This window comes from Coffea eugenioides, chromosome 4 (genome assembly GCF_003713205.1).
Source record: "Coffea eugenioides isolate CCC68of chromosome 4, Ceug_1.0, whole genome shotgun sequence".
Classification (NCBI taxonomy): domain Eukaryota; kingdom Viridiplantae; phylum Streptophyta; class Magnoliopsida; order Gentianales; family Rubiaceae; genus Coffea; species Coffea eugenioides.
In genome coordinates this window covers 10444192-10464282 of record NC_040038.1, presented here as the reverse complement: position 1 = coordinate 10464282, position 20091 = coordinate 10444192, and the positions used below count along the sequence as shown (strand labels likewise).

The 20091-nt window shown below is 35.3% G+C and overlaps 1 protein-coding gene across 1 annotated transcript; it reads right to left on the bottom strand.

The window, feature by feature from the left end:
- Positions 1–2633: 2633 nt before the first annotated feature.
- On the bottom strand, positions 2634–18371 carry LOC113767713. Its single transcript, XM_027311890.1, has 28 exons — positions 18070–18371; positions 17634–17835; positions 17426–17538; positions 17098–17205; positions 16365–16511; positions 15896–16237; positions 15653–15807; positions 14173–14294; positions 13975–14066; positions 13530–13752; positions 13355–13412; positions 11581–11729; positions 11373–11443; positions 11109–11282; positions 9545–9616; positions 7886–7987; positions 7724–7813; positions 5950–6025; positions 5709–5802; positions 5554–5623; positions 5227–5406; positions 4703–4825; positions 4452–4535; positions 4173–4357; positions 3917–4055; positions 3760–3819; positions 3260–3364; positions 2634–3174 (listed from the first exon to the last, which is right to left on the bottom strand). The coding sequence occupies exons 1-28, from the start codon at positions 18169–18171 to the stop codon at positions 3061–3063; spliced, it is 3552 nt and encodes a 1183-aa protein (XP_027167691.1). The 5' UTR covers positions 18172–18371; the 3' UTR covers positions 2634–3060.
- Between the last annotated feature and the right edge of the window lie 1720 nt (positions 18372–20091).

Here is a 20091-nt window from a genome sequence, read left to right as displayed (position 1 = left end):
TCATAGTTTCATAATTTCGAGCAACTGGGGACCGTTGATGGATTGCTAGCCAATTTTGATGGAATATCATCATTTAAACGGCATGCCCTGTTAGTAGAAAAATCCGTTGGGTTGACAAAAACCTCAGAAAAATATAACTGCCAAACAAAGAGTAACAATAGGCCCAACCCTAAATTATGGTGCTGCTTTTATAACCTAATCATGAATTAAGTGTTAATAATGTAATTACTTACTGCGCATATTGGTCATTTGATGATATCTGTTCGAATTGATTAGCAATCCTTCAATTGTCCTTAATTGGTCGAAATTATGAAAGTACGAGAATAAATGTGTTTTAACTGAAATTTTAAGGATGAAATTGGCCCACACTGCAAACGTTAATTGGGCATAAAAAGTTGTATTTTTCCGTTGTAAGATAATGTGATCTAAAGAGCAATTTATGCCGGCTATATAATACAACAGCATGGTCTAATGCATCGGCAGCCCTATATGCGGCGGGATGCGTTCTTCTTGCCACGGTTGAGGTTTGACATTAAGCGACAAAATCGGATCCGTTTGATAAAACTGAATCTGAATTCTGAAGTCTGAATTCTAAAATCTGAATACTGAAACAATTAATTTGCTGAATTTTAAGCACTGAAAAAAATATATGAATGTCTGAATTTTAATGCTAAACCTATTTATACAATTTGATAAATATTTATAGATGAATGCTTAATAAGTTTAATTTGACAATTTTGCCCTTATATACTTTCATTCAAAAAAAAAATAGAATCTATGATTTAATTAGTTTAAAATTGTTAGGTATGAAAATGACAATATTTATTTTTAAATCAAATTAATATAAAAGATTAAATATATTATATGAGGAGTATGGAGAATATGTGAAAGTCATTAAAAAGGGAGAAAAGAGAAACTAAAAATCGTTAGATAGAGAATATTATGTTGTTTAATTAGATAAGAATTATGAACATAATTAACAAACAAGGGTAGATTTGATAGATAAGATAAAATAGCTGAAGTAATTCTATTGATTCTTATCAGAATTAAGCATTCAATTAGGATTCTTGTGCTGAAAAAAATACACACAGGTTCAGCACTGCTTAACAAGTTCAGCAAATAGATTTTCATTTATCAAACACTCAAAACATCTGAATGTCTGAAAAAATTCAGATTCAGCACTTTTTTATGTTATCAAACAGACCCTAAATCCTCAACCCCCTCTCCCCCCCCCCCTTCCAAAAGATGTTTATGACTAATTTAGCTAAAATGAAAGTCTAAGCAGGGAATACATTCTACTTAAAAAAATTGAACAAGTTTGGATACACACGTCTGAATTTGAAATTATGTTTTCCAAATATGTCTAGAGCAAGGAGTTTTGGAGGTTGCTAATTTGCCAATTTCGAGATCTAGAAATTTTGCTGACACAATTTATAATTTTACATTCTAGACATATTTTAAGCACACTTGTAGATTTTCTAGATAGATTATTGTAGCAAATTTTAAGGCTACAAGTTATTCCATAAAGGAGCTTCAAATAATAAACATCATATAGGAAAATTTGATCAAAATGATGGGAAATCTCTGTATATGAAGCTTGTGTAACTACTTATATTTGGAGTCAATAAGCTTGAGTATGATAGATAATAATAAAAAAGTTTCTAGAGGATAGGGACATAAGGTAGAAAATTAGAAATATTAGACCAACTTGAAAATTTTGATTAAGCCAACTAAACATTTCAAAAGGAAGATAGGAGGTGGAGACAAGGATAATAACTTACCCTATTATGATTTTGACATAAAATAGCCCATCAGGGAAAGATTGAAGACCAAAACAGTGAAAATGACTTCGACTTTGTACGAATAAAATAGATGAGTGTAGATTTCGTCTGAATTACGTGTTTTTAGACCCATTTTTCATAAATTCTACTGTAACGGTATATACGAAAAAATTATTGCATGAATTAGAAAAGAACAAAAGAAACAAGCAACTAGTGCCTCTGCACAAAATAGGATGAACAGCCCACAATTCTTTATATGTAATCGAGGGTTTTTGGTCTAAGGGAGTAGGCTTTCATTTTACTTGCTCATGTTCCACAAAGACAAAAATCACTGTGAAGAGTAATTTTACATTCTTATATACCAAAGACAATAATATATCTTGAGGCCAAGCACAACTAGCAATCTAAAGCCAATTTTAAACATGTTATCAAAACCATTTTCAGTTATCTAAGATGAACATTTCCTCTATTGTCTGGAAGTAAGAGAGGAAGAAAAAAAGAGAGAGAGGAGAGAACTAGTTCCTTTGCTTTAAATCCAAGGAAGCTGTTAAGGAGAGATATTAGTACAACGGCCAAAGAAACACAGATGGGACCAATCAGACCAACTAGTAAACTCTTGTAAAACCTTAACCTGAAGCATGGATTAAGTGCCTAAACTATGATGCATTCGAAAGTATTTGTTCCATTTCGAGAATGAACAATCTTCATGCATGCAATGTAAGCACATGATCTGTGAATTCTATCTAACAAAGTAATTTTTTTTCCCTTCTTGTGAAGCAGAAGGAGATCCACAAACTCATGCAACAGGTAAAGAATTCAAACAGTTTTTTAAGTGTCACAAAAGACAGTTGAAACCACAAACATTGCGCTTATTATTGTGATTCCAATATCAGAATGAAGAATAACAACGAATCTATGCACATAATTAACAGATTTCTTGACAAATTCCGTCAAAGAAATAACTCGATATTTTTTTTTCGGTCCCGGGGGGGAGGGGGGAGTCCTCTTCTAACTTTCAGCAAGGGAGAGAAACAAAACAAAATAATGGCAGCACAGTCATAGCGGCCATATTCTAAAACAGGGAAGAAGCTCTATCTACCATTGTAGCCTCTCAAAACTAACTTGAGTGTACAGCTATTAACTTTAAGAAACCTATACTTCATTGTACAAACAAGGCCCCTGGACTGCAGATCCACAAGAGCAACAATTTGCCTGGGATCCAGCACGGGTGCACAAAAATTTGAAATAGAAAGAACCAATTTGTACAGGTGAACGCCATTCACATGAAGTAGCTGAGGGACTTCTTTCTTCTGGAACCTCCTTCACCATACAGTTCATTCCACTGTAGAAGCTCATTCATGTTTATGGACTCCGATGAAACACTAGCACAAACCTATAACCAGAGTGGACTTAGAAAATCACTTCACAACACAACCAAGACGTTATTATGTATGTTACAGTTCTAGAGATAATCTCACCCTTTCATGAGCAAACTTGAAGTCTTCCATGTTCAAGGGCCGAATATCACCGCTGCTGCTCAAAGCTGGTGGAGGTTTACCTTCTGCCAATGCAGCAGCATGCTCCTGTGACCAGACCATAACCAATCAATTTCTTTTAAAAGATCAGCAAACATATCTTTACTTCCCAAAATCTAAATGGCCCCAGCATAACTCAATGTATCTAAGAAACAGGATTGAATCCTGGAAACTGATGAATCCTAGCAACATGTACCAGAAATAAGATAATATGATGTCAACCGCTACTGCATCAAGTTTCAACATCAGGAAGAAATTTCTGGTGTGAGCAATTTAAAAGGAACCGCTAAAAGTTCCTAAGCTAAGTCGGCAAGAGGTATCTTGCACAAGCCTGGACAAAATCTCATGTTTATAGCAGCAATAAGATAGAGAAATGCACCAGACCCAGTCAAAAAAGGACAAACCAAAAAGTTGAACTTCTCTAACACCAGAAAAGGACAAACCTTTTTCTCCTTTTCCAAAATCTCTCTAATAGGCCTATGTGCAGCTGCAACACATAGATTCTGCAATACATAGGTTTCAAGTTAAACATATCAGAGCCCTTGTAACCATCACACTGAAGTGCTGATTTTATTACATAAACTGGATAGAAAGAAAAACCTTGAGGTCACTTCCGGAATATCCATCAGTCATATTTGCAACTGCATCCAGATCAACATCAGGAGACAAATCTTCCTTGGCTAATATGACTTTAAGAATCTTTGCTCTGTTAGGAGCATCAGGCAAATTGACCATCAACCTGCAAAAAAAAAAAAAGAAAAAAGGAAAATCATTACTAGGTACACAAAGCATCAGAAACACCACAAGCTCATCAATATCAATAAACTGCAGAAGACATAGATGATTAGTAGTTTACCTGCGCGGAAGCCTTCTTATAACTGCTTCATCCAGGTCAAAAGGCCTGTTTGTAGCAGCAAGAACGAGAACTCGTTCCGTGTCTTTTGTTCGCAGTCCATCCCAGTTGACCATAAATTCATTTTTCATCTTACGCATAGCCTCATGTTCTCCAGGGTTTTCCCTCCTCCCCAGCATGCTGTCAACCTATTCAAGCAATTCAAAATAGAAAAAGATCAGTAAGTTATCAAATTCTTAAAATTTGAAAAAATGCACCGTATAGCTTTTGTTGGAAACCTACTTCGTCGACAAAGACAACACTTGGTGCAATTTTACTAGCTAATGAGAAGACAGCCTTGACATATTTCTCACCCTCACCAAACCACTGCAAAATTAAAGAAGTGGAAACAATTAAAGATATAATATGCACAATGATAAATTGCAGTAGTTGCAAATTACAAGTTGCAGCTTGGACATTGAAAGTGAAAGCATTATCCAACAGTAAAATCATCAAAAATGACAACCATAAAAGTAGAGCATTTTAGTTTTAACCTTCGACGTAATGCTTGACATGGAAATATTGATGAAATTTGCACCAGCTTCAGTTGCAACAGCCTTTGCAAGCATAGTTTTTCCTGTACCAGGTGGCCCAAATAGAAGTATACCCTTGCAGGGCTGCAAATGAAACAATGAAGCAGCAGTTCATGAAATGAAAATGAAAATGTCCCCGAAGGCCCCAAAAAAAAAAAAGAACAGAAGATAGAAACTATTGTATTCACATAATTCACAAATAAAGGGCAAACAGAAGATAGAAACAGTGTTGTATTCTGCAACTTGCAAATAAAGAAAAGCTTGAATCAAACATTGTTATGGTTCATCAATCACAACTTCTACAGAACCAAACTAAGAATTTCTGGGGAGGTTAAATACACTAACAAATAATATGACCTCTCTGTCAGTAATGTGCGGCATGTGACACAGAGAGAGTCAGAGTCAATCACATCTAAAACTAAACTAAACTCCCAAATTCTCATTCAAATAAAAATTACGGCTAATAAAGGGTATGCAAATGAAACCTTGGTCAATTGACCCTTGCAGAATAGTTCAGGCCTTTGTAAAGGAAGCATCACCAACTCCTTCAGTGTATCCTTGACATTTTCTAGTGCTCCAATATCATCAAACGTCACTCCAATATCACTGGGAGGTATAACATCTGCTAGAAGTCTCTTCTCAAATTCATTCTCGGTCACAACATCCTATTATAGGAACAAATTTTAGTTCAAAAATTCCAAATGAATACCTTCTCAAGAGTACACAGCGAGAGCAGTACAGAATATTAGCACATCATGAGATTGTTTTTTCAGGCCTATTCCCTCATGCAAGGAGTTTGAAATAACAATTACCTTGAGTGACTTTTTCAAGCTCTTGGACTCATTCTGGATGGCTTGTAGAATTCCAATCCCATGCTGAATGCTGCTAGATTGGCCAAAACTGGTGTCACCCCATAATACAATGCCCCAAACAACAAATTAGAAAAGGCAAGTCATATTTCTGTCACCTCTCAGTTGAAAAAGCAAGCCTGGATTCTGAATCATTTTGTGTGTTCTGCATCAAATGATGGCTTAATGCCCATCCGACTATCTTCTCCGCACCTTCAGTAACAAGCCAAGATGAAATTTTAACACACATTTAACCTCATAATAAACTGACTCCATTGATAAGTTGATAAACACAAACATGCTTCGACTATTATATGCATAAATACATCTCCTGATAAAAGGGTTAAACAAAATACATACTCTCTATTGTCAGTGTTTGATCCTTGATGCACAGTGTCTCAAGTCCATCACAGTCCAATCCAGTCCGAGTCAAAACCTATACACACAAAAAGACTGTTAACTATAAATCTTATTAAATAGGCAAACAAAATATAATGATTAGAAGGTACAAGGATCAATGTTTGAGTATGTTGGGGGATGTGAGCAGATGGGAAAACTGCCAAAATTTGCCAATGTAGACTACGTCTATGACTGATTTTGGCACCAATCAAATCGCACAAATGTTAATCAGACAGGCAATTAATATTTTGATATGCTGCAAACAATCCATGAGAAAATTTGTTGTTCAATAGCAAATCATGGCCACTTAGCACAATAATATCTGTTTTAGGCAGGTTGACAAGTACACCAAGCACGGAATCTCAAGACACTTTCTATCACATTCTATTCAAGGCTTCAGAGATTTCTGAAAAGAAAAGTAGAAGAAAAAGTATTCAGCATTCAAGCAGCAATTGAAGCATTAAGACATTAAATTATTTATGCGATTCCACTTTCATTGGCCTGAATTGCACTGTATTAGAATCAACTTAAACACGTTTTCTCCATTTCCCTGAAGAAAGGGCAGTATCTGCCCATGCAAACCACAAACATTATTCATTTGGCCACGTTACTCTTCATGGCTTATTTTCTTAATTTCTTATCCATTTATCTGCAACAACTGAATCGGTAATAGTAACTCTTTCGTTTTTTGACTGGAAAAAGTAATAAATTTGAAGATTTCACAAGTTCCAAGGCACCATATCAGCATTTAAATATTCCTAGTTCCTCCCAACCTAATAATTGCAATTTCACCATCCAACTTGTACAAAGATGAAATCTGAGGTTTGCTGGAAATGGATGGATTCAATTACCAGGCTTGGATATTAAGAACCAACAAAACTTAAATAAACAAGGAGATACATAACTCCTTGTCTAGTATAGGTTCCAATGGTTCCAGCTAATCCTTAGTTAGCAGCACCAACAATACCTACTAAACAACTATAACGAATTATATATGTACAGATTAATAAACTATTTACAAATCATGAAACCATTTTATTCATATTGAAAGAGTAAAGGAGATCCATCAAACGCTATTGACCAAACAGAAAAGAAGATTTACAATTCATCAGAGGGATTCATGGCAGAACCAATTATTAGTCCAAAGAATTAGTGGCCAAGATTAACTATGTGTTAAGTTGATAGCTGGTAAAAAATCCACAATCTATAATATATAAGCAGAAAGTGTAAATGTTATCTTTCAGTTATGTACACTTTGATACTAGTGAATGTATAGGCACTGCATTAATGTACACAGACGTATACGCATAGGAACATGGGTTGGTCGTGCAAATTATTTTGAATAATCATTCAGATCCCAAGGATTTGAAGTTATAATTTTTAAAAGATGCAGGAGGTTTCACAACCAAACTTCTGAAAAACTATATCTACAAAATTATATCTTCTGAAAAACTTCTGAGAGAGCAATAGTTCTTTGCTTGAAAAGTAACTGCCAGAGAATCCATGATGGACAATGTGTCATAAGCATCACAACAATGATCCTATATCCGGTTCAAAACAAGATAAATCCAGACAAAGTTGGGTCTCTAGATTTACCAAAACCATGAGTTTTTTTGTTTAACGCTTTAGAATTTAAACAGCTTATCTGCAATAGGAAGTTTCACAAAAATTATGATATGATGAGCCAAGGCAGCAGTTGGTAAATATTTTATATAATCCTGGAAAATTTTCTCACTGTTCGCAAGTTGTTCAAGTTTGCTTTCATTTTGAGGGTTTCAGCATCTCGCTCCAATTGATGCTTCCAACTGGCTTGGAGAGCTTCATCCTACAATGGTTACACACAATCAGATTACACAAATTGAAAAGCAAAAGAATTATCTAAAGTTTTGGCCCAGACCTGAGGCATGTTAATGGTCACTTTGTTGGGGAAAAGTTTTGTCAGAAGCTTCGTTGCCTTGGGAACATCCTTCCCTCTGTCATGTAGCCTTCCAAAGTTATCCTGAGGTTATCAGAATTTTCATTTACATCAGATATAGCACTTATTTAGTAGGAAAAAAAAAAAAGAAAACCTATAATATAAAAGTGCACACAAGCAATTCAGAAATTATATATAAAGCAGCACAAGATGAAAGGAATTATGGAAAGTCCAGTCCCAGGGTTCCAAAATGACGATCAGTTTGCATGCACATGACAACTAGTAGGAACATCGACCAAGGAACACAAATGCATAATACATCAATACTAACAACCAAAGGTGGAGTTTCAACTTTAAACAGAGAAAGGGTTCAGGAAATGCAAAAGACATCTATTGTAAATCAAAGGAGCAAAAATTCCAAAAAGCAGCCTAACAAATAATCATCTCCTAAAAAGCTTCTCTACAGATAATTTAATAGTAGGGTACAATTTGTTTACTAATTACTAGCTAGACGTACATGCGCACGCAAAAAAAAAAAAAAACCTGCTTTCATAAGTGCACAAATTGCACCAATAAATGGTAAAATATATCCAAGTTTCTTTTTGCCATCTTAACTTCATTTTGTACCTCAAGATTTTTTACGTTGCAAAATGGTTCTTCTGCAGATATATGGTGTTCATGCAAACCTAGAATAGGCTTGTTTATGCTACTACAATTAGGATTTTCTATTTTCTTCATCTCTCATTTTACATTGTTCTCTTTTCATTATTCTTTGGCTTGTACTTTTTGTTCTCCATTCTTCTTCAATAGAACAGTATTCCAGAACCAAAGAGTTGGGATGACAACAATAAGCTGGTGCACTCAGGCAACTGACTTTTCTGCTACACATCTTCTCCCCTCGAAGCATATACTAGAAAGCATTATCAAAGACCAACAGGAAAAACCCAAGCCACTTCGTTCATTGGGGCATCACTATTCCTCAACTGAGATGACCCTAAACCACCAGTAAATTTGTTCAAGACACACAAACGTTATCAAAACAGGAACTCTCAAGTTTCAACAACAACCAATCTAGATCTCCATGTTTACCAGTACATTACAAGGCTTTGACACCATAAAATCCCATAAATCCAATATTATTCTTCTTTGAAGTACTGTCACCATAAAAGAGGTACAAAAGCCAACTGAGACCTCACTCTAAACGAGGTAATTATCAAGCAGTGGCTTATGTGACAAATACTTGGTGCTTCTCTAGTAAACTATCTGTCCTTTATATTGCATTACCATGATTTAAGTTTCCCATACCTTTCTGGCAGATGGAATAAATTATTACAAAATTGGCATTCAGAAAATAGGACACTAATGGCTGAAAGTATGCATCAGAGTGAATTCAAAACTTTACAAGGGAGACAGGAATAATAAAACCTCCAATAGAAGCTCTATTTGTAAATCTCAAATCCTTTTAATTTTTAAAAAGTTTAAGTTATTCCACTTTACATGCAAAGGAACAATCAGACCAAAGAAACTACAATTTAAAGCATGAAGCAACTTCAACTAACCCGAGCAACATTTTGAATGAATGATTATAATAAGCCAAAGATACATTCACAAAGCTTCAAATCCGAAAAATGTACATCTTACCGGAAACGCCAAATCAAGTAAAGCAGTTTGATTGCTCCCAAATTTTGTGAAAAGCAGACCTCCAGGATGTGACTGCAGGAGGTATAGAAGGTGAATATACAAAAAGAGAAAAGTTAAGCCCCATTCTCAACTATAAGCTAGTAAAGAAGCATAGACTGTTGACTCATCTAGGCAAGTAAATTAAGTTTCAACTCTGAGACACATGCGCACAAGCCAATAAAATCAGTCATAATAAAGGCTGCCTTTAGGCAATCAAAATCATTTTATTTTGCTGATAGGTAAGTGAGAATACATCGTCAAATGAAACACATGTTTATTGTACAACGAGATCATGCACCCTCGGCATCTAGAAAGATATCCTCTTTCTCACCACTAAACATCACTTAAGTCAACAAAACTGCAATTCTGCAATTGTTTTGAGATCAATTTCTTACTCTGTTTAGATACATATCTTTTTCAACTTTGCGGCAGAAATCATTAAGAACATTTCACACACCTCAAATTTACAAGGCTTACAAGGACTACCTTTACCACAACTTTCCAAGCAAGTAAGAGAGCATTTCCTCTTATAGCATCAACAAGGAAAATGATTCCCAAAGTTGAAAAGAAGCAAAGCAACAACCATGAGTCAAATTAAAACACAATACTACAGACGGAAATTGAATGGATCTACGAAACAATTTGTTTTTGTTCTACAGCCCCACTCCAAATGTCCAAAGGAATCCCAGGAAGCAACTGGAGAAAATGAAAGTTTTAAGAATGGATTTGCTAAAAGCCTAAATAGCAAACATTAACATGTTCTTATTTTTGTTTCATTTCCTCATTTCTAGTTGTTTGGCATGTCCTTCGCTTCCACAATTTAAGGCATAAACTTTTTAAGACAGAAGCGCTTAAATAACCAATAATCAGTTACTTGCACTCCTGTTCCTGATTGTAGGGGATTAATTATTGTTTAACTGTCATGTAATGTGCCTTTTTTATGTTCTCCATGACAGGAAATATCCTTTCTAAACAGAACTAAATTTCTGAACATAATGCCTGAAATGCTAGAAATTAAACTCAAATTTTCTTCTGCTATTTCTACCCTCTATCATTTCTTTGAATTTCTAAGTAATTCAATGCCCAAGAGAGATGTGATTTAAGTTAATATACCTACACATTCAACATTACAAATTATTACAAGAACAACAAAAGAAATAGAAAGGCAGAAAGAGATATGATCTATGGCAAAAGAACGACCATCTGTGTACATAATACACCTTCAAAACCTCTTCTAAAAGTCACTTTCAAGATCCCACACAGCTCACCCATATACTACCTTCTTTGTCTTATCAAAATTAAATTCATTGTAAAAGACTTTAAAAAAGTGAACCCAGCTAGCCCCACATAGTTTTCTCAGGAAAAAACACACAACCTAAGGGAAAAAAAAATCACTCCGGATGTCATGCTTCTTAACGGCATAATGCCTCAACAAGGCACTATGGCACATATAGGCCATTACAGTAACAAGTTGGATAAAAAAATACAGCCCATTGAAAGTCAGTACACGTAGTGACATCAGTACCTTTTCCTTACGATTGTCAGTATGTGTATGTGAACCAATAACAACAACATTGTTCGGAAGCTTCTCAAGCTTGGCTTTGAAAGTCGAGTATGACTCAGAATTCCCCACCATAGACTTCTCAGCATCTTTCATGAACAAAATGAAAGGGGAATTTCGGCTCTCACTAGAGACAGCCTAGCAAAACACAGACAATTTTCAGTGATGAAAAACTGTAAAAAGCGATATTACTAGAATCTGATTCACTTGATATCCATTTAATCCTACCTCAAATAATGTGATAATCAGTAACCTGTCCAGATCTTCTGAACCCGTGGCTTCCAAACGGAGTTCATTGGCTATAAGTAGGGAAAGACAGAGAGAGAGGGTAAGAATATTGTCAAAAACCAAATCTAGCTCGCACATTTTATGGAAATCAGGAGACATTGAAACTTGGGTTCATCTGTTAATGGGTATCAGTTCTAGTTGGACATACCATTGCAAAAGAATCCATGACCCATGTCGCAAAGACCTCCTAAGTCAACACCATCTGTTACAGGTTTATCAAATCTTACGCCAATTTTTGACAAGGGATTATCTTCAAAAGGCAACATAACCTTCCCACGCGTTCCAAAAACGGGGCCCCTAGAAATTAGGCCAAGAATTAATGGTCATATACAGCAAACGAGCAGAGATTGCATGCAGTAGAAACTTTAAAACGACACGACAGAGAAGGAACCAACATTAGCATAAATAAACACTCGTGACAAATCATATGAAAACCAATAGCAACATAATTACGCAATATAGAACTAGAAACAGAGATGCAAGAAATGCTAAGTAAGTTCATGGTTTACAATTTTGAAGCCAACTAGGCACAAAAAGGGAAAGAAAAATAAAAAATATATAATTGTTAGCTGCACTAGTATCCATTAAGTTCTGCAACAAATACAATTTTCATTTGGTTTAAAGAACCCAATTTGTCTCTCTGGTTTACATTTTTATAATTACACAATTCATTTTCAAACAAAAACTCTCTCCGCTGCTTGAAAGACAACAATTAAAATCTTTGGGCACCACATGTCCAGAAAAGTTTGGCCTCACTTTTCAGAACTCTACTAGGCTGCATTTACATGTTAAGATAAACCATACTTTATTGATAGTCTTACGATCTTTCTTTCTGTCATTATTTATTGAATATATTTATATTGTCTAAAGCATCACTTCATATAATATGAGTGACAAAGCATATCTTCTTAACATAGCCAGATTAAAACCCCCAAATACTCCATATTAATCCAGCTTGCTGCAGCATCAGTATAATTAAACTCATCACTCATCACATATCTTGATAGAACTACACATTACTGGATTTGTAACGCCCAGGGCCCAAGACGTGGCCCAACAACCTTTGAACGGAATCCACGGGCTCAAAATGGTTTACCCAGGTTGTTAGATACCCCATGGGCTCAAACTAATATTGAAAGTCATTCCCCTCTATCCCACTGATGTGGGATATCACAGGACTACAGCCTGGAAAAAAATGATTCACCAAGCATGAGATTGAGAAACTATGAATTGAACTGTCAGACTCATCCTAGATTAGACTCCAGTATCAAACTCAAATGATAAAGAGCACTTTTATCACTAGAAATATCAAATAGAAGGCCAGAAGAGGAGAAAGAAAAGGAAAAAATGTGGTGGACAGAGTTCATAGCAAAACAAAGAATTAGGCTTGAACTTGGAAAATTCTAGTGGAGCTTCTTTTGGAGTAAATTGAACACCCAGTTGATGTCTAGCTTCCCTAATTGTCATCTTTGACAGCCAGCTATTTCATTTAGCCACAAAGTCATTACCACAAAAAGGAAAAGAAGATCACTGCTTTATAGAGACAGGCACATGTGAAGAGAAAAGTTCCCTGCAATCACAAAGAGGACCCTAAGCAGCCAAAAAACATAAAAAAATAAAACTTCGTTTAGATAAACAATCATATTGTACATAAGAGGAAAATATCTGGATCTAAACAGCGTTGTTTTTCCAACCAGAGCAACTTCTATAATTACAATCAAGTATATATCTAACAAAGACACCAGTCTAACAGAAAAGACAGAAACCTCAGTGAGCAGAACACCAATTAGTAAGAAACACCACCAATAAAGACAGACAAATCAAGGAATCCACTTAAACTAAATAATGAATCACTGAAACAATGTTTCTCATTTACTAAAAAACAGAAGACAATTTAGAGATGAATTACATGCTAAATTTACCTTGTAGGAGATGAATACAAGCTACCAGAAGTGGAACCAATAAATCTCACTTTATCACCTAGGAATCCAGATTTTCAGTTATGTCAGGTGAAAAATACAGAATAAGTCCTAAATTCACATGGTATTGCATAGCACATTAATATGGAACTAACTTATAAACCATAAACTAATATACCAATTCTAAACGATGGATTCTTAGATGTCCCAGCTAAGGTAGGTGAATTGTCGGTCTCTGACTTCAGTTGGGACTCCAAGCCAAGTGTTGTATCTACTTCACCAGATGAAGCCATGATGCCCTTGGTCAAGTCAGAGGTTCCAGAAAGTTTTTTCACAATATTGCAGATTTTGTCCACATTGTAACCCTCTTTCAGTAGTTCAGCTTCTTTAAAAGACAAACCCTAGAGAACAAAATAGGTTTAATCAATGACACCAAATGCATCTTCTCAGAATGCAGATGATAACAATATGAATGATATCAGGGACTAACTACTATAAAAAACTTTCAGTGTCCTGAAAGTTAAACTGATAATGTAAAAATATTGGAAAAACAAACTGTAGAAATCATTTATGAAAAGATCAAACCCGAAAAAAAAAATCTTATCTAAATAAATGTGTCTTACACCCAAAAACAAGTGGCTATCAAATATAAGCAATTTAGCCCCATAATAACGAGCAAGTGCCTTGGCCAACATCTCCTGGTATATTTCAGATCCTGATAAAGCAAATATAAATATAAGTTCCACGCTGACAAACAAACTTTGACGTGGCAGGAAAAAGAAGAATGTAACAAAAATAATCCGCAGAATATTGTAACAGACCTGCAGGACCAGAAAGTAAGATTCTTGGATTCACAGTTGGAAGCTCAGAGGTGTATTTAATTTGTTCCCTGTGCTTCAGCTGTATATATGTAGCTGCAATGAGCACATTTTTTGTACTCTCACTGCATGTTGAAAAAATTACCATAAACACAAATTAGAGATAAGCCGAAGATAGATGGAAGAATGGAGTCAACAGCAAGTGAAGTTTGTTTTACTTAGTAGCCCATGCACCATACGAAATAGACAGCAAGCAATCGTATATTAACATAAATCAATATCAAACAACAGATTCTAGCTTAGAACCAGGTTAGAAAAACTTAATTTATTTATAAAGTCATTTCTGTCCCTTTACAAAAGCTTTTATGTTTATACTATAGATGCAAGCATGACAAGGATCATAGCAAAACAAACAAAAAATAACCAAAAAAAAAGCGTGACAAGGACAGTAGATGCCCTTACTGCCAACTTTGAATGGTTAAGAAAAATAAAGTAATGACCACTAGCGGATCACTCAGGAACGTGCAGTTCCAGAATTCTTTAAAACTTGTAACGGACAAAAATGAAATCATGCAATTCCCCTCTATATGTTATTCCGTCTAATAATTTGTCCAGCATTCTGCTTAATTTTAAATTCCAAGTAACATTTGTCCCTACATAACAAAGACACTTATGTTAAGCCAGTACTGTTATCTTACCTAAACAGCGTCACCAGTCAGAAGGCCATGTAAGCTAATTTATCACTAGCAAAGGCATTTTCAGAGAAACTGTGTCACCAGTCTAAGCTCACTGAAGCTCAAAACAGGTTACATGTTAAACAAGAATTTTCCTCAGCAGTCATGCATATTATTGTGTACACAGATCAACATCAACATTCCTTCAAATTCTTTTTCCTCTAGTTTCTCCAAGCTTGATTACCAAACCCAATTTAAACATGACATTTGATATTATATTTGCCCAATATAACCACAATTATACATTTTAACTTGTAGAATGGAGACTCAAAGTGCCAAGGCAAGCTATGAAAGGCAGCAGACAGAGGGTGCGGAGTGTTTCAGGGGGATGGAACAAACAACTGATTCACCTATAAATGGTAGAAACCTTCTATATTACTTCTGGGAGCCTTTGAGCATGTAACCATGCTGCCTTCTATTGCCAAGCATAAGATATAGGCCTTCTTAGTAGAAACATCACAGCCCATTAAGGATAATAATATGGATAAGTTACCTTGTGCCTCCTTGGTTAAGAAACCCACATCACGACCACCCTATCATCTAAAAAGCTACCTCTTATCCAACATGTCAAGTGCCCCTACTTAACAATCACATAAGTAATTTCTGAATCTTCCAAGGCTTTATCAACAACAAAAATAAGAATGACTGAATGCAATCCAGCAGAAAGAACTAGAAATTAAGGAAAATTGACAATTCAAGCCTATAGTACGTTGAAGAAATGCAGGCATATGATATGTCAGAATGCCAACCTGAGATAATATGGGAAGTCATCAAATGAAACTTCAACGTCACGGCCATCAATTATACCAGCATGAATATCTTCTCTAAATACTGCACATCGTAAAGACATCCCTGATGTCGATGCTGGCATTGAATCCCTTGTCCACTCTCTATCATCCAATATCTGTTTTCACATTTCCTTGCTCAATTTTGTGTAATAAGCAAATTGGCTCATAGATAAATCAAAAGAAAATTTCCAGGAAGAAGTTTACATTGCCTGCCTCTATGATTGCATTGTTGGCCCCGCTTTCAGTAGCATTATCTCCTCTAACATTGGTAGCTGAATCAACTTCCAGGCCATCAAGCTCATCTTCATTTGCATTTGGAGAAGAAGCTAGGTCATTCCCCAGGTAGGATTTACCACTAGCCTGAGATGTAGTCTTCAAGCGTGAAATATCTTGCCGCAGACTAGAAAGCGAAGCCAATATAGAAGCACCAGCAACAATTGAAGCATCCCCAGCCCGTCTTTCAACATGCAATAGTTTTCCCACATTACTTTGAAGATCTGATGAGGGTGTCTTCCCTACAAGCTCACATGGAAGTTGCTGAAAAATCTATTTAGAGAAACATTAAGGATTTTCCACACTGTCAAAAAATAAATGCAATTTAAGAAGTGGAAATACTAAAAGACAAAACAATGGACTTGATGGAGGCTCTCATCCCAAAAGGCAAAAAGGATACATAAGCATGGTTTCCCGTATCACCAAAGACCACTTCATCCCCTGAGCTGAGAACACAACTAGTATTTTTCTTTATTGTCTTTCCATTGACTTGCACAGATCCTTTGCTTCCTCGGCTCTCAAGCAGAGCTACAGAACTCCCTGCACGCTGCTCATCCACAGATAACAAATATCATCTAGTATGTAAAGCAATACAGATTTCGTGCACAGAAATAAAGGAATACGCAAAAAGGATCCTAGTGGAACAAAAAATATGTCCAATTTATAAAAGAACTCATCCTTTGATTAATTGACTCAAAAGCCAGAGTCTTGGGATTCAGCCAAAATTGTCTCATAAAATCATGGGATTGTTAGTCAAAATATGTTAAACCGGCATTAGTTTGTACCAAAAAAAGGCAGTCCAAAATTCAGATTATTTGAGAAGAGAAAGATCATCTACTATTCAATCTAATATTCCTACACAATGCCTTGCAGCTCTGCTAGTTTTGATACCCAAGAAAGAGGGAAATGCTCTTTGTTAGCCTAGGCAAAAGGATAACCAAGCAACATGAATATCATGAAATTAATCTCATACAAACCTCAAGCTTCTATATCTACATTTCACAAAGTCACCCAATCCAGGTAATCTCAAACTAGTCCCTTCTTTAAATAACAGCCACGCATGAACATTCATCTTATCCAACCTGAAATTTTAGCCATGCAATAAATACTCCACTGAAACTAGAAGGTAGTACCTTTGAAAGCCTTATTGTACACCTAACGTTTTGATCCCTGATAAGAAGATTGGCATTCTTGCCTGGTCCGATCAAAAAATGTGTACGATTGACAGAGACAGTAGCGTTCTGCAAAAAAAACCCAAATATGGCAATTGGTCAGTTAAAAGTCCGAACCTTTTTCATATCTATAAATTTCCAGCAAAAGAATAGCAAATGCAGACCATTGAATCTCATTCAAAAATTTTTCTTCTTTTTTGTGCATCCATTTCAAGTTGCATAGAAAGAATCAAACTTGAGCTCAAAACAACAATTAAAAACAAGCACATTTCTAAGCAAAGGAATTGACCTGCTGATATTGTGATAGTAACCTACACCAGGGCGCTGGCATTTCATACCCCTGATGCTGCTTCCATGATGAAAATGAGCTTCTGGTCTTGTCCAAAATAACCGGGGTGGTCCCTATTGTAGCAAGAAAACCGAGAAATTAATCGATTTCTGACGGCAAAACTCAACAGCTTATTCAAGAAATGAACAGGAAATACAGATATAGGTACCTTCAGCAACAGGAGTGGCAAGGGATGCAGCAGGGACAGTAGCAGAAGGGTCAACTCTAGTGGGGTGGCTGACAACCTCAGCGCCGCCACATGCAGTAGCCGGAGGACCACCGCCTGTGAATCCAGGTGGATCAGTAGAGCACAATTCCTTAGAATTCTCCGCAGTTGATTTCTCAGATGCCTTTGCATTGCTACTTTCCCCCTAAAATTCAATCCAAAAAAATCAATCAAAATCAAAACTTTCAAGGACCCCTCAGAAAAATCAGGAAATGACAAGAACCCATTTCTTAAAACACTTCAAAAACTATAGAAATCCATCAAATCAATCCAGTAAACCCCGTAAAGAAAATTCACTCTCCCCCTGTCTATCTTTCTCCTTTATCTCTCTCTTGGGAAAAAAATTCATAAAAAAGGTGGGAGAAATGTTTGGGAGTACCTTGGGACGCTTTGGAGAGGGAGGGTTATTATCAGAGGAAGAAGATGATCTCTTGTTGCTGGTGTTGGACGGGAGGGATCCGCTTCTTCTCGTAGAAACCATGGCTGAGGCTTTGAGTTCTTTCTCTTCTCTGATAGAGCGAGAGCGACAGAGACAGAGACTTGCGGAGACAGAGAGAAAGGAAAAGAAAGAAAAAGATTGCAATAATTAAAAGCCAAAAAAATTATGAAACAAATGTAAACAAATGCAGAGCAGAAAAATATATTTTATAGTATTAGATTTTGGCGAAAGGTTTTCTGTTTTCTACTTTTGTTCTTTAGCTTTTTGGTTGGTGTGGGGATTTACTGGCTGTGGGTGTTGGGGGGTTTTTATATTGGGAAGATGAGTCAAGTGATGTTTCTGGGCATTGGATATACAATTACATACATGGTCAGGAGCTGAATAGCTAGCTACTAGTTTTGGTTCCTTTGTCCCTGAACTTTGCTGTACTCCAATAACAATTTTTAGTAATGGATGGCTAAATTATGCTGTAGTCAACTCCTAACATTCTTTTGCTGCTGATGATGAAGAATTTAATAGCAGGACAATGAGCTAAAATCAATATTATTTTCCTCATATAAATTTAGTGTCATATTTTGGTTATGGATAGTAATGATGCTTTTAGGTGCATGAGTTAAAGGTAAATGTTATATTTTGTTGTACAGATTTATTTTCATATTTTGGGCGTGACTATGCTTTTGGGTGTGGATTTTCACAATTAGGTGCATGTTAACTAAATTAAACTTTAATTGAATTACATTCTTTTCATTATAAATTTATCGACATGGGAATAATTTAAACTTAATAATATTTCCTTGTACAGGTGTATTTTCATATCTTGCATATGGAGTGATGCTTTTACAGATGGACTCACACGATGAAATGATACTTTTACAGATGGACTCACACGATGAAGCGGTCGTAATCTAAGTTAGTTATTTGTTGCCAAATTAAGCTCTAATTCATATATATTCTTTTCTTTGAGCATTTAACGACATTAAAATGAGTTAATTTTAATATTACTTTCCTTATGCAAATATATTTTCATGTTTTTGCTTTTATTTTGTTACTCTTGTTTGTGTTGTGAGACTTCAGGATGAGTTAAAGTGTGTCAAATAATCTCCTATACTAAAATTACTATTCCTACATTTGGTTTTTCTTTATATTACTCTTGTTTGAATTTTAAATGTTGATACAAGTTAAAAGTTAATTTTCTTATCCAAATTTATCATCTAATTTTTATTTTGTTTCTTTTGTTGTTTTCTCTCGTGTAAAAAGTAATATAGTGCACTGGTGCTTGCAATTTTGCCAAAACATGAGAAGAAGAAAATGTGCATTTTTTTAATACCTTTGAAAATTTTTGTGAAATAAGCAATAAGACGAGACTTTTTCTCCTTGAGTATTTTCTCTATTCAATAGGAGACTATGGTAAGTATCTTCACAGTGAATAATGGAGTATTAAACAACTTCAATAGATGCATGTAATGCGCATGTCACTTTGAAATTTAAAATAAAATTGGTGTGTGGTGTTTTCTCTTTTTTTTTTCTTATTTATCTTGTTTCAAAGCACAAACACTTTTTATATTCATTTATCGTATTTTTGTTTTTAAAAATCAAAAGGCATTAAGCAAATATGTCAAACTTGTAATTTTGCATTTTGTTATTAGTAGGGTTAAATATGAAAAACCGCTTTGTGGTTTTACCGAAAATTAACCAGACACCTTATGATTTTGAAATGTCCATATAACACTCTTATATTTTAAACTAACTTGAAATTTCACATGTAGCCTTATGATTTTGAAATGTCCATATAACACTCTTATATTTTAAACTAACTTGAAATTTCACATGTAGCCTGTATGTGACATGCAAGTGATGTATTATCATTATTATTTAATTTTTTTTCCTTTATATTATTTTTCCTTTTATTTTTGATACTCAAATTCCTTTGACCTAACTATCACCGATGTTTTTACAAAATTT

Bases quoted from the DNA above. Each gene is read 5' to 3' on its own strand.
- LOC113767713 (XM_027311890.1), bottom strand. From the start codon at position 18,171: ATGGTTTCTACGAGAAGAAGCGGATCCCTCCCGTCCAACACCAGCAAC. The intron at 7,814-7,885 runs GTCTGGGCCAAA...TAACCATTGTAG, and splicing joins TGACCATTAACATGCCTCAG to GATGAAGCTCTCCAAGCCAG. The intron at 4,536-4,702 runs GTTAAAACTAAA...TTAATTTTGCAG, and splicing joins TGTCAAGCATTACGTCGAAG to TGGTTTGGTGAGGGTGAGAA.